This window comes from Chlorocebus sabaeus, chromosome 2, assembly GCF_047675955.1.
Source record: "Chlorocebus sabaeus isolate Y175 chromosome 2, mChlSab1.0.hap1, whole genome shotgun sequence".
In the NCBI taxonomy this organism is placed as follows: Eukaryota; Metazoa; Chordata; class Mammalia; order Primates; family Cercopithecidae; genus Chlorocebus; species Chlorocebus sabaeus.
In genome coordinates, this window is record NC_132905.1 from 89,129,070 (window position 1) to 89,144,074 (window position 15,005).

The following is a 15,005-nucleotide window of genomic DNA, read 5'->3' on the forward strand; positions in this document are numbered from 1 at the left end:
TCACCCTGATGTCACCTCTGATGGATTCTCAGATTGATAAATGAAAACAACTGGTCAGTCAGGAAGAAGGCACAGCAGCGGTTTCTCCCCACCCCTGCGTGTCACCATCATGTTGGGAACAAGTTTGAGCGCCCCTGGCTTAAAGGCGTGTTTCTTTTGGGCTGTCTGCGAACCACCTGAACATCTCTCTCAGCTCTGACGGGAGAAACATGTGAGCAGGAGAGGTCTGGATACCAATGGTGGGGCCATAAAACCACCAAATGCATCCAGAGTCAGAAAAGCAGACCAGGATGGTGGCCAGTGCCCCAGCTCGGTGCCACCCCACAGCGTCACCCCCTGTCCATGGGGCCTTGGCAAGGCTTTCACTCTGTAAGGCTAAGCTCCCTCATGTGCCAAACAGATATTCTCAACACCCACCTGTCCCCTCCACGGGCAGACAGACAGTGGGCTCTGCTGCAGGAACCGCCCCCGTTTGGACCCCACTTGCACCTTTCCCAGTAGTGTAATCACAAGCAGGTCACCCAACCTTGGCAGGCCATGCTTCCCCTCCATTAAGTGGGATTAATAACGAGAGCAACTACTCACAGGGTTGTGCCAAAATTTTAATGCAGTAAGGCAGGAAAATGCTTGGAATGGTGCAAGTGCCTTGCACATAGCATATGCTCAATAAATGCTAGCTGTTATTACCATCAGTTTTAATGTTCATAAGCTCAACCTTCTGCCAAGGAGCATCAAGATCATTTCTGCACTGCTACATGATGAGAGAGGCAGATACTTCTTTTTTTTTTTTTTTTTTTTTGAGAGGGAGTCTGGCTCTGTCGCCCAGGCTGGAGTGCAGTGGCCCAATCTCAGCTCACTGCAAGCTCCGCCTCCTGGGTCCATGCCATTCTCCGGCCTCAGCCTCTTGAGTAGCTGGGACTACAGGCGCCCGCCAACACGCCCAGCTAGTTTTTTGTGTTTTTTTTTTTTTTTTTTTAGTAGAAACGGGGTTTCACCGTGTTAGCCAAGATGGTCTCAATCTCCTGACCTCGTGATCCGCCCGTTTCGGCCTCCCAAAGTGCTGGAATCACAGGCCTGAGCCACCACGCCCGGCCTTCTTTTTTTTTTTAATCTTCATACATGCCCGGTTCCTGGAATAGCTTTGGGGCCATGTTCTTGAGGTTGGTGGAGATAGCTTTCCTGTCCCTAGCCTCCCTTCAGTGGCATTTTCAGAGTTACGTTTTACTTATTGACTTCCTCTGTGTGTCCATTGCTTTATACATATTATCTCAAATCCTCCTGACAGCCATGAAAAGTAGGGCTCATTCCCCTTGTTTACAGATGAGAAACTTGGGGCTCTGTGAGGTTCGATAAATGGCTGAAGTTCACACAGGTGGTGGATGCTGGGGACAGGGAGAAACCAACTCCTCAATTCTAAAGCCCACAGACTTCCTGCTCCCCCACCCCACCCCTGTGCTGGCCTGTCTTCCTCCCGGCCTCCCTATCAAAGGCAACTCGTAGAAGATGACCCTGGTGATAAAGAAAACACGATTCCTCCAGGAGCTGAGTGGAGTTTACACTTCAACATGGACTGAAGCCTCCAGGGGAAGAAATAAAGGTCTGCAGAGAGAAGCTATGTCCTGGTGAGCAGAGACATGACATTTGTTGGTATCTAGGAATTTTTTGATTCAAATTGGGGTGCCCATGGAGGGGTAGGAAAAACAACTAGTGCTTTTAAAATTTTATTTTAATTTCTATTTGGAGGATGTATTTCATAATGCACATACTATAATTATATCAATACAGGAGTACAGCATATAATTTATAAGTAAATAACCATGCATAGATAGTGCGGCATGTGAAACCATATTTACTGATAGGTGGCAAGATCAAGAGTCTGGAAATGGCTGATGTTGAGCATTTCAGCAGTTTCTGCTACACCTAGAAAAAGCTTCCTTGAATTCAGCACATCCTGGGGAGAAGTCCCAATGGATTCCCTAAGCATGTGAATTTTGAATGCTGGCCTCTGTGTGTGTATGTGTGTGTGTATGTGTGTGTGTATGTGTGTGTGTATGTGTGTGTATGTGTGGGTCTGCGCGTGTGTGTGCGTGTATGTGTGCGTGTGTGTGCGCGTGTGTGTGTGTGTGAGTGTATGTGTGCGTGTGTGTATGTGTGTATGTGTACGTGTATGTGTACGTGTATGTGTGCGTGTATGTGTGTGTATGTGTGCATGTATGTGTGCGTGTGTGTGTGCATGTGTGTGTGCGCGTGTATGTGTGTGTGTGCATGTGTGTGTGTGTGAGTGTATGTGTGCGTGTGTGTATGTGTGTATGTGTACGTGTATGTGTGCGTGTATGTGTGTGTATGTGTGCGTGTGTGTGTGCATGTGTGTGTGCGCGTGTGTGTGCGTGTGTGTGTATGTGTGTGTGTATGTGTGTGTATGTGTGTGTGTGTGTGAGAGAGAGAGAGAGACCTTTATTTCTCCTGAGGCCACTTCTGAGCTTTGAATCAGGAGTGATGTGAGCATATATATCCCTGATGGGAATTATAGTTTGGGTTCCAATTTTTATACAAAGATGAAATCTCCCACTTCCAAGGGCTCCTTCCAGAGCTGAAGCCTGGCAGCCTTGACCAAGGCCATCTCTAAACCCTCTGCATGGATGTGCACACTGGCTGTTGTGTTCGTCCAGATTTTGCCCTAGACCCTCATCAAAACCAATTAACCAATGTTAATTGTTAATTGCCTAAGGAGCCAGGTGCGCAGGCACATGGTGGGTGCTTAACCAAGGTGGTGCTGGATTTGGGGTAAGAGAACATCCAAAGGGCAGCAGGGGCCAGTTACTCCTATGGCAACTGCATTTCTAACACAGCCTAAGGTCGTTCTTAAGGACTTGGGGATTCATACACATTGCCCTGCCTAATGAGTTCACAAGGTGAAGGGATTTAACCTGCAAAGGACTGTGGTATCTGAGCAATGCAAAGGGGAATTGAGGAGGATTAGGAGAAGTGTCTGCTAGTTATGTGGATGCTTGAGTGGAATCCACCTCATAAATTCAGTGTCTGCAAAACTGTGGGTAACAGGAGCTGAGAAGACCTGGTTTCTCATTCTGACTCAGGCACCAACCAGCTATGGAACCCTGGGCAAGTGAACCTCTCTGGTGCCCTAAGGTAGAGAGACATCTAAAAATCACTCCAGCCAAATATTCTGCTCTTCCTTTCTAGCAGTTTAAAAATATTTGTAATTATAGTTTTAGCAAATAAATAGTTACATAATTTTTAGATGCCAACTGAAATGATATAGAACTACATATATATAATTCTCAGGCCGGGCGCGGTGGCTCAAGCCTGTAATCCCAGCACTTTGGGAGGCCGAGTCGGGCGGATCACGAGGTCAGGAGATCGAGACCATCCTGGCTAACCCGGTGAAACCCCGTCTCTACTAAAAAATACAAAAAACTAGCCGGGCGAGGTGGCGGGCGCCTGTAGTCCCAGCTACTTGGGAGGCTGAGGCAGGAGAATGGCGTAAACCCAGGAGGCGGAGCTAGCAGTGAGCTGAGATCCAGCCACTGCACTGCAGCCTGGGTGACAGAGCGAGACTCCGTCTCAAAAAAAAAAAAAAAAAAAAAAAGAACTACATATATATAATTCTCTATATAACTCTATAACACAGCACATAAAACTTACAAAGCATCGTATAGAACAATGTCTTATAGTTCATATGTCTCATGGTTCATTTATTTTTTAACAGATTTGTTCACATCTGTAATACAAGTATTTCTTTCTTTTTTTTTTTTTTTTTTTTGAGGCGGAGTCTTGCTCTGTCGCCCAGGCTGGAGTGCAGTGGCACTATCTCGGCTCACTGCAAGCTCCGCCTCCTGGGTTCACGCCATTCTCCTGCCTCAGCCTCCCGAGTAGCAGGGACTACAGGCGCCTGCCACCACGCCCGGCTAATTTTTTTGTATTTTTAGTAGAGATGGGGTTTCACCATGTTAGCCAGGATGGTCTCGATCTCCTGACCTCGTGATCCACCCATCTCGGCCTCCCAAAGTGCTGGGATTACAGGCTTGAGCCACCGCGCCCGGCCTGTAATACAATTATTTCTTTGTTTTGAATACAACCTGGAGGGAAGCATATGGGAGACACAGCCTTTATAAAAAAAATGAAGTAATGATATGGAATGATTGACAGTTGGATAGAATTTTCATTGTCGGCACTTTTACTTCTTTATATGACCCTGCACCTTTCACAGTGCTAATATTTGTTTAAGGTTGCTTAACGTTGTTCCTCTCCTCTAGAACTTCGGAAGTAAAAGCCATTCTGATCTTTAGAAACAGTAGAATCAATAACAACAAATAATAATAAAATAGCAGCCTGAGTTTCTGTTCCTACCTGTTGATGCCTAAATAATTTCCTTTTCACCCATTCACCCATTCGTTACATGAAAGGGGCTGGGATAAGAGAGAACACTCCTGAAGATGAGAACTACTTTTTCTCCTCCTTTTAGTTCCTTTCCACTCTTGCATGGGTTTTATACACATATGTGGTTTCAGATTTTATGAATTCTATACTTTCAAAGTGGGTGAATGTCAAGTTCAGCTGTAACTGTTAGCGAGCTGGATGAAACTGCCCAGATGCAGCCTGCAGATGGTATGGAATGAGGGGCTCGGTGCACAGAGTTCAAAGGGCAAACAGAAGCTGTGTAAGAAAGTGCAGCAAACTGTGGTTGGTGTTAAAACTGCTCCTGGAAAAAATGGCATCAAAACCAATATATCTTAGTTAACCTAAATTATCTTTTGCACATTCTGGGGGCATTAATAAGAAACAAACGTTAATAGCTATATATATTACAAAATTTTGCACAGAAAAAGGGAAAGTGCTTCTCTCTTGAGCAATGAGTGCCACTCTGACATTTTTAGTCTTCCTTAAAAAACTTACCCATGATGGGCCAGGCGCAGTGGCTCACACCTGTAATCCCAGCACTTTGGGAGGCCGAGGCGGGTGGATACAAGGTCAGGAGATTGAGACCATCCTGGCTAACACGGTGAAACCCCATGTCTACTAAAAATATAAAATTGGCCGGGCGTGGTGGCACGTGCCTGTAATCCCAGCTACTCGGGAGGCTGAGGCAGGAGAATGGCTGAACCTGGGAGGTGGAGACTGCAGTGAGCTGAGGTAGGGCCACTGCACTCCAGCCTGGTGACAGACTTAGACTCCATCTAAAACAAAAACAAAAACGAAAACAAAAACAAAACCCAACAACAAAAACTCACTCACGATGGAATGTGACTATGGAATACCCAGCGGTGTGTTCAGAGTTCTGACTTCTGTTTGCTCTTTTTAACATACCCCCCATCTGGCAAGCTAACTGCTGCAAGATTTTTTGGTTCTTTCTTTAGGATCTATTAACAATGAAAAACATATATATGAAAACCTACACATTTTCTTTCAGAAGTATATGAGAGCTGATCAAGACCAATGTACCTCCCAAGTAAAGGAGATGACAGAGGCTGCTCTGTGGTGTTGCTCTCAGGCTATATTTGAGTTATTGCTCAAATCTTATTATTTCATTCTCCATCCAAGACTAGCAAAGTTTCTTTTGAGAAGTCACAGTCTCTACAGAGGGTATTTGAACGCCCAGGAGCAAAAGTTGGATGTTGGCAAAGAAAGTAAAAGTAGAATCTTTGCCACATGTTGGAGCTGCATAGTTCTCTTTCCCAATGGACATGTTTCAAGACTGAACACGTTGAGTATTTGATTTAGAATCAATTTAACATGAACTTTGCATTTACGCAAAGCAGCATCAGTCTTGAAATCAGCAGAGCCATCGAGCAAGCCCAACTAGCAAACTGAGATTTCTATTTGTGATGACTTTTTCCATTTGGGGCCCCAAAAATGTCTTGGGGAACTCACTGCTTAAAAAGAAGTCCATCAAAAAACAGACACATATGGACCATGGAATGGGAGGGCAGTGCTGCACACAAAATCAACAATTCTCTAAATGAACACTGATCTTGCAGAAAAAAAAAATGAAAGCAAAACAAAAAGAAATTTCTAATTTCAAGACAAAAACTGAATAACGACTTTCTTTTCATTCATCCTTTCTTTCTTTCTTTTTCTTTTTCTTTTTTTTTTTTAATGAAGCAATGACTTTCTCAGGCAGAAAGATTTGCATCCATGCAGAGGAAATAGACAGGGCCAGTAATTACAAAGCAAAAAGCATCTGTAACTTGCAGAAAGTCAACGTATGAATAAGTGTTTATAGCTAGATAGAGGGCAATTATCTGGTTATCTGTTTTTCATATTTCTATCAGAGATAAAATCATCTTTAAAGAAATTTGTGGAGGGCCATTTGAAAGAAAGTTTCCCTCTTCTGTAGAAAAGAATTCTCTTAAAAATTAAAACAAGTTGGGGAGGCTGGGTGATGGAGTTTTGAGAATTTAAAAGAGTGAGGAAGATGGGGGAGTGGGAAGCAACTATTTCCAGCTGCGAGAAATCTATCACCCTCACAGCAAGGTGCGGTGGCTCTGATGCAAGGAACATTCCCCATAGATACAGGCTGTGTGGTTTTCTGTTGCTCATTCTAAGGTGAGGAGAGGCTCAAGTCTGATTTGGGGCTTTGACACTGAAAAAAGGTGTGAACTTCGATCCATTTAACCAGCCCCCTGCCCCACCTCATCCCTTCTCCTATCCACTTTGCTTTCAGTGGGTCAAGAATAAATATTCACCCTTGGCATCCATCTGCAAATTCCAAGAGGGACTGAAGGAAGAACTTAAAGTTTCTCGGCATGTGTTTCCAAAGCTCAGCTGGCACAGAAAACAAATGATACAAAATATGGCTGAGAAAGCACAGCCTATCTTTGTCAGCAGGTCTGGCAGATACGGCTCTGGGCTCACAAGACATCTGCTCCCAGCCACCTTCCTCTCTGCTTCCCTCCACTCTCCAGGCTGGAAAGTGACAATTCCATTGTCCTCAGTTCCCTCCAGCCACAGGCTTGTGACCTCGTTGTGGCCTAAGCAATATGTCAGCAAAAGTTTGCAGAGAAGGGCTTCCCTTCCTGAATAACAATACTAGGCCCCACAAGGAGTTGAGGCCTCCCATGTCCTTTCTGCCTGGACAGATCAGAGGTGCAGGCCATCGCTCCCTAGCCTCAGCATGGTGGGCCCAAAACATAGGAGTGTCCTGCACCCCGCCGTATCAGCCCGGACTGCTCACTTCAGAACTGTACACCACACAGACCAGTGCCCGTCTACTCAAGCCACTGTGCTCAGCTTTTCCCTGTGTGCAGTCAAACATAATTTTCATGGGTAAACCTGAGCAAGAGCTTTACTCTCTTTCTGTCATTGCAATAAAATACATCATTTCTGTCATGTTTCGGATTTAGTGTTTATTCCTCCACCTTGGCTACTTTCTGGCATCATTACTCAGTGTCATTGCAAGATGGGGGAGGGAGAGAAAGAGAGAGATTCAGAGAGCCAAGAGAGCACAGGACGTGTCTCCCCAGCAAAGAGGGAAGCCTGTGCAAGTGAGAGGAGTGTGTCTGAGCTTATTCTCCCAGCATGTTGAAGACGACAGGAGGTTTTGAGCCCTGTTTTGTGTTCAGGAGCCAGCCTGTGGTCTCTTAAAGCACTCCCTGATTGTGTTTATGGTCAGCAAAGATCTCAAAGGAAATGTTCCCTTTTTACCACTCCAGGACATCCTAGTTATTGTATTTTTTGAGGGGGAAAAGGCCAAAAAAGACATAACTCTTCGGCTTGGCTGGAGGCTTAGCGAAAAAGCTAAAGAAGGGGACTAGTGGCATCTGACGGGGAGGAGCAGAGGAGGCCGAGAAACAAGAGTTGCAGAAAAAATGTTTTGTACATTATAATGTCTATTCAGGTACCAGAGTAGCTTCTGCAGATTTCTTGAAAAATGGGAGTTGGAGAAAACAATTGCAAAAATGAGGAAAAGTATCTTGCATGTGTGAAATGATAGGAGAACTATTTTCTAACAGAAAATAAAATATTTTTAAGTGGCTTTGTGTTGTTAAGAAGATTTGTGATGTGTTTTATGGTACCTCTTTCCGATGCACGTAAAGATTTCCAACAGGAACTTGGTAATTTGGACGCAAGCTTGTCTAGAATATTATTAGCCCATTTTGCAGAACTCAAATGAGACACAAAGACATCTATTGACTCATCTAGGTCACTAGGAAGTTACCTGAGAAACTGAAAATTTGCTTGAGTTTCCTGTGTGGGCCTCCTCTGCTGCCTCAAACAAGACAAGCCATCAAAGCTACCTTCATGTCTGGGCTTTGACAAAGAACATGATCACAAGTGTCCCCAAGGAGCAGGGGAAATGGGAGTCTCTCAGAGGCCCAGAGAACCTGCTCATAGTTACACAGGAAAAATGGCTTTTTCCTTAAGAAGAGCCTTGGAGAAAATAAAGCTACACCAGCAGTCTCAATGAAGAGAGACATCTCTGTTGTCCTTCTGCGTTCAGACCAAAGACTTAGCATGACATCGTGCCCCAACTAGCCTCCGTATTTAAAATCAAAACTTGTTAAGTTGAATTTCATAAAGGGCTCTTGCTCTTCTTCCACAAGGAAGGGAGGCTGACCTGCTGTTGAAAAGCCCTTAGGGTGAGTTACCCACCGCCATCCATGCCCATGTGGGATCCTGCAGCTCTTACTTTTCCCAGGCTGTACTCTCAGCCTAGATCACTCTTCCTTCTTTTCTTTGTTCCCACCTTCCCCTCCTCCAACTCCTGTGCCCCTCTCTCCAGTGAGCCCCCCGTAATGTCCTCCAGGGCATTGTGACCTCTCCCTCCCTACAGTAGACGGGGTTGACTGGCTGCCATCTTAGATAACTGAACATTGATAGCCACCGTTCAGATTTATTGCTTACTTTATATGGCTGGGCAAAGCACCTTACACAGATTAATTCAGACCACACAGCTACCTTAATAACAGGTACTATTGCTACCCTTACTCTGCAGATGAGGAAACTAAGGCTCAAGAGAGAAGTTCTATATGCTATTTGATGAAAGTCAGAAAAAAGTAAAGAAAGAAAAGGCCATCACTGTGTCGTCTGAGCACATTCCCTGCATGCACCTCCTGCCATTGCTTTCTCTAATATCAGGTGCTGTTATTCCTCCAGACTCTTCCCTCTAGGCCTTGGGCTCCTTATTAAAGTCTGTGTGTGCACAGCAGCCGTGCAGCCCTCCTCTGTCCCAGCATCTCACCAGGCTTGATTTCTCAGTAAAGGGCTACCTCTTTTCTGAGCACACCTTTCGGATCTATTTTGAGAGAATGTAGGAACGTCTCAGCTACTCATTTGCTTTCAAAAGCTCAAAAAGGCTCCTTGCCATTCAGAATCAGGTCAGCTGCTGCTTCCAAAGGTGCTTCTGCTACTGGTCGCTCCGTGCCCCTGTACTCGGTGTGTGAGCAGCTGTGGGGCCTCCTACAGCCCCCTAAACCCCACTAGTAAAGTGAGTCTGAAGTACAAAGACAATCCTCTTCAAGAAAGCAGAGCCAAAAGATGGTTTCTTTGGGGGAACCGCCATTTGCTCTTTTAACACTTAAACATTTCAAAATTACTTGTCATTTTCTAAAGCTTCTTAGCGTGCAAAAAGTCTAAATGGCAAAGGCATGATTGTGAGTTTAGATAGTTTTATCACACCTTTTTTTTCATAGTTTCAAAATGTGTGGGCAGTTTCAGATGTGAAACTCCATCTCACAAATGAGGAACCAGAGTCTGATTCTTCAACATCCAGGAGAGCAGCCAGGATGCCCCATCCCACAGTTTCCTTGTGGGCCAGGGTGAGTCAGATTTGCTAAGACCCACTGCACTATGTCTCCCCAGAATTAATATATTGAAGTCCTAACCCCAAAGTGTTCATAATTTGACTCTATTTGGACATAGGGTTTTATAATGATATCATTGGGCTAGCCCCAATACAATGCAATTGGTATCCTTAGAAGAAGAGATTAGGATACAGCACACACAGAGGGATAACCATGTGATGAAATAGGTAGAAGGCAGCTTTCTGCACAACCAAGGAGAGAGGCCTCACCAGAAACCAGCCTTGCCGACACCATGATCTCAGACCTCCAGCCTCCCTCCAGAACTGTGCGAAAATAAATTTCTGTGGCTTAAGCCTGAACTCTTAAGATCTTCAGATCTTAAGTGTTCAGGCAAGCCAGAAGAAGTGTCTTAATAAATATTCTTCTGAAAAGAGCGGCAAGCTGATGCTTAGAGAAGAACATACTTTATATATGCAGCTTTGTACTCGGCAATTCCCTTTGAAAGACTGCTTCAGTGGGGTAAACTTGAACCACGGAGAAGACAAGCGGGGAGTCGGTCTCGCTGAGATTTTTACCTGTGGTTCTAGGAACGCAGAGGCATGTGAGTGTTCAGGCTTTGCATAGACCACTAAGCCACTTCTAAGAACAAGGCTACCTGAGCCATTTTGCAAAAATATGTACATGCCGAGGCTTTTCCTCTCCACACCTACCTCAACTCTTTCTGCCGACACACTGCACTTTTCAAGGGAACCCAAGTTTGGGTTCAGCAAGAATTTTACATTGCGTGCCATGTGTGATAATTCCAGGAAATTTCAATCGCATCTTGTCTTCTTTCCTAAGCAAATTCGGTGGGAACCTGGTGTGGTGTGATAGAAAAAGCCCCGAGTTTTCTGTGGTAGACCACATCAATTTCATGTGCCAGTCTCTCAGACTCCGGCTTGCCTCTCTCAAGGAAGGGAACAATGGTTTGCTTGGGTTCACTCCTCTCTTTCCCCCCGTTTCCACACGGGTATCTGGCTAACAATGAGTTACAGGTTTCCTTCTGTGAGAATTGCATGGGCTGATAAAGTACCATCCCGGGAAGAAAACAAAGATGCTGTCTTCCCTTTCGGCTCACAGTTGCCGTTGGGGAGGGAACACACGTTGTAAATTATAGGCAGCTAGAAGTGACCGCATTGACCACTGCGAGTGGCCCAGCTATGGCAACAGGCTGAGAACTCTGGGGGAGAGCCATTCGTTGGCAGGGATGGTGGTTCTTCTAGCATCAGGCTCTAAGATGATGACCAAACGGTACCAAAAGAAAGGATATTTTGCCACCTCTCCGGCTCTGGTGAATGATGTGGACAGCTAACCTGGACAATTTAAACCTTTCTGTTGATGGATCACTTGGATGAAATTAACCAGGAAATTGCCAAGATTTCACCTGGCCCTCTGATAGCAAATCTCAATATTATATTATCAAATTAGAGATTCTAAAGAACCCTGAGTTCCTTTCACTGAAAGGAAGGAGTAGAAAAACCTTTCCAGATTAGCCCTTTTGAGTCTTGGTGTGAGCTCAGGCCCTCCCTACACTGCCCCCGTGAAAACTAACCGACCTTCGTTCCTAATCAAGGGCAGGTCAGCGGAGTGTCCATTGGGCACAGGAGCCCTGGGCTTGTCCGGGAGACAGCGGCACTCCTGCTATTTCCTGATGTCTGCACAGGTCACCGTGTCCCTCACTATCTTTGCTGTTGGCCAGTAAGGAGAGCCCAGGGGCCAGCACTGCACACTGAAATCCAACCTATTGCTCAATGGAATGCTTAAAAATTTCCTGAATCTGCCTTCCTGAGTTGATAAAATAGGAAACAATACACATTCCGAGGGGGTATTGAAAGTGGAGTAAAGTCAGGAAGATCTTTTTTTCTGTTATTCAACAAATATTGCTTCCTCTGCTTGTTAGCAGCCCAGAGGAAATGCAGCCAGGGAGCCGTTTGCAGCTCTTTACCAGTGGCCGGCGTGTCTGTGTTACCAACCGAACGACGCTGCAAGACTAGTGACTAATGCATGTCTGCATGATTCAACTTCACTAAAATTCCCTCTGCTGCCAGTAAAGAAGCACTTGAAAACTCTTTAATTTGAAACTTGAGCTTGGTTAATGACTTGCTTTCTTCTCTTTCCCTTTAACTTCTCTCTTGCCATCCCCAACTTACACACACACACACACACACACACACACACACTCTCTCTCTCTCTCTCTTTCTCTCTCTCTCTCTCGTCAAGTTTTTTAATATCAGGGACCCGGAAACATAGAGCCCTGTGCATTCACAATAGCATTTGCTGTGACAGAGTGACTGGCAAGCCCTCTGCATTCCCCTGCTCACTTAGCTGTATGAATAAATAATGAGTCACAGATACTATTTGGGTGCTCAAGAGAGTCTGTAGCCAGAAAATTAATTATTCTCCTATCCCAGCCCACTCCATCTCGGCTTTGCCAAACCATCAAGAAACACTTTGCAGGCACTGGTCAGAGTGCGTGCCCCGACGCACACGGCAATGCCTTTGTGACATTTTATGTTATTATTTTTGTTTGTTTAAGCACAGCCCTCTTTTACCACAAAAGATACACAAAACACACAGGCACACACACACTCACACACTCACAGCTCAACCACAGCTTTGTGCATTTCAAGAGGCTGGTTTCAAAAATGGAGACAGGTTTTCCACCCTGGCTGTTTCTATTCATAAGCCTGTAATCTAACGACTTCAGCTGTGAGAATGCTTAAGTTAGGAACCTTCTTCATTGCCGTTTTCCAGAGAGACCTCGGTATGCCACAGTCTGCTTCCTTTCTCTCTGGAAAGATGCTGGCCGTCTGTTTGCATTGAGGCTACAAGGAAAAACACAGCACAGCCCCGTGCTGGTGATTTTCACCTAACCAAGTCTGTCAGGCTCCTGTCCTCTCCACCTTGTAGAGACAGCTGCCTTGCCACTTTGGCCCTGAAGTCCCCAGGCTGGTGCAAGGCTATCTGAGAGCCTCCACCTCCTGCCCCACACTGGCACCAGCCCTCCTGGCTGGCTCTGTGCATGTGCCTGCTAAGCCCCAGGGCAGGCTGCATTCTGGGCCACACAGCATGCCGAGTTCAGGATAACTCAGACACAGTCATTCTGGGCAAGGGACAGCAAAATAAAACCCAGGGAGCTTCGTGCAAGCTTCGTAATCTCTAAGCCTTTAAACAAGACCAGCACAACTTACTCACACTTGACAAAGTTCTCACGCACCGACTGAACACTCCAACAGCATAACTAACTATTTATTAAAACATTTCTGAAGAGCTTCCATCTGATGAGTAAGTAATCCAATAGCCTTGTAATCATATGCCTCAGTTTGAATTCCTCCCACAAACCAGACAGGGACCCGGCAGGCACCGAGGTATCTCTGCACCGAGGTGAAATAGGCTGCCATTTCATTACAGGCAAAGCTGAGCAAAAGGAGATATTACAAGACCAGCATGTACTCACCTCTCATGAAGCACTGTGGGTACGAAGGAAATGACTCAAATATGCTGTCTGAAGCCATCGCTTCCTCCTGAAAATGCACCCTCTTCTGAAGGCGGGGGACTCAATGATTTCTTTTACCTTCGGAGTGAAAACCAAGACAGGTCACTGTTTCACCCTCACCCTTCTAGCCCTACATCTCTCTTTCTTTTCCCCCCTGCTGGATACCTCTGGGACTCCCCAAGCCCTATTAAAAAATGCACCTTTGTAAAAACAAATATTCAAATTGTTAAAGATTAAAAAAAAAAAAAAAAAAAAAGCCAGCACCGCCTTGGCTGTGGGTTGGTGATGCTTACCACGCTGCGAAACCCTGTGGTTTGCATTCAGTGTGATTCGTCCTGCCTGCTGACCACTGTGCTGGGTTCAGACTTCTGACACTGCCAGGCTACCCAACTTGTGGTTCTGTGGTTGTTTATGAGGCCCAAAGAAGTTTTCACACAACCCAAATTACAAATTTAACTGTTCCCCTTTCCACAGCCCATCTCAATTGGTTCTTGCCGATCATGTGACTTCAGTGATGTCAATTTTTTTTTTTTCCTTTCTGAGCAATGCCCTTCCTTCCCTCCACCTGCCCTCCCCCAGGCTGTGCAAGAAAATAGCCGAGTAGACTTTGCAAGAGCGGGGATGTAGAAAAAAGTGACTCAGTCACTTATTATATCTCAATGGTCTTTGCTGATTTAGTACAACTCGGCTCCTGTTGTTATTTGTGGTTTTTGGAACTACTGATTATTTTGATAAAGATTTCATTGCTGCTTATTCAATAGTAATTCAACGCTGGCATCAAGCCGCTGCTCCGACAGGATGTGGATCCCATCATTTAAAATGCTAGGCATCAGCTCCAGGAGAGTTAAGTGCTTGGTAAAGTCTATCATGGCATAAGTGAAACTATAAAAAGGAAAAACAAATAAAAAGAAATATTTTCGTGAGAGTCTGACCCCTACAACGGGCTGGCAACTCGCAAAAGGAAAAGAATTTTACTTTTGAAATAAAAAGACTATTTTAATGACACTAAAATTATGGGGTTTTATTCCCCCTAAATGGACAACTTTAGTATGTATCTCAGTAAAGAGATAAAATCATAGTACACTCTTAACACACAGACACACACACACACACACACACACACACATACATGCAAATTAGGAAGCTAAAGGAAAACAAAGCAAAGAGGATTTCTGTATTTGGGACAAAGCAGTAGTTATCCGCAGCTGTTTATTTGTGTTGTCACTTGGGAAGGCTCCCTGCATTGCCTTTCTCTAGTTCAATTCAAATGAATAGGCTAATTTTCACCTGTAGGTAAAACTACACTTTGTGCACATGAGGATCTCACAATAGAAGGGGAACCAGGAGAAGACGCTTCTCCTGGGGCTGACTGATGAATATTATATAGCGCGTCCTCTACCTTAGAAAGACATGCCTGTTTGAAGATGCTAAAAATGGGATAATTTTGTAAGTGGGCAAACCACTGTGGTCACACATATTTCATTTTCAGGCCCCACTGGCTTTACTTGCTGACAAATAAAACGTCATTTTGTTTTGTAGTTCCAAGATGAAGAAAGACTTATTTTCCTAATTAACTACCTTATTCATTCTGCTCTGCTCTGCCTACATCCGCCATAGCACTCTGTGCACGTGAAATTTTGACACACAGGGTCAAGAGAACCTGTGTAATGATGGGTTGTAAATGCCAGTCCTGGATTCTAAGCTGCAGT

The 15,005-nt window shown here is 45.0% G+C and overlaps 1 protein-coding gene and 1 pseudogene across 4 annotated transcripts in view; both read right to left on the minus strand.

Moving 5' to 3' along the window:
* The window catches only part of RUNX1 (RUNX family transcription factor 1), a 263,884-nt gene extending 250,112 nt beyond the window's left edge, over positions 1-13,772 (minus strand). The window contains exons 1-2 of one of the 4 annotated variants that reach the window (XM_073010400.1): positions 13,590-13,772; positions 13,258-13,374 (exon numbers count right to left, since the gene is read on the minus strand). In XM_073010400.1, coding sequence (XP_072866501.1) covers positions 13,258-13,315 — 58 coding nt within the window. In that variant the 5' untranslated portion in view covers positions 13,316-13,374; positions 13,590-13,772. The remainder of the gene's footprint in view (positions 1-13,257; positions 13,375-13,589) is intronic. The other 3 variants (XM_007967468.3, XM_007967436.3, XM_073010399.1) reach the window with 3 other exon arrangements.
* LOC140709930 (uncharacterized) lies at positions 882-3,476 on the minus strand (annotated as a pseudogene).
* Positions 13,773-15,005: the final 1,233 nt, after the last annotated feature.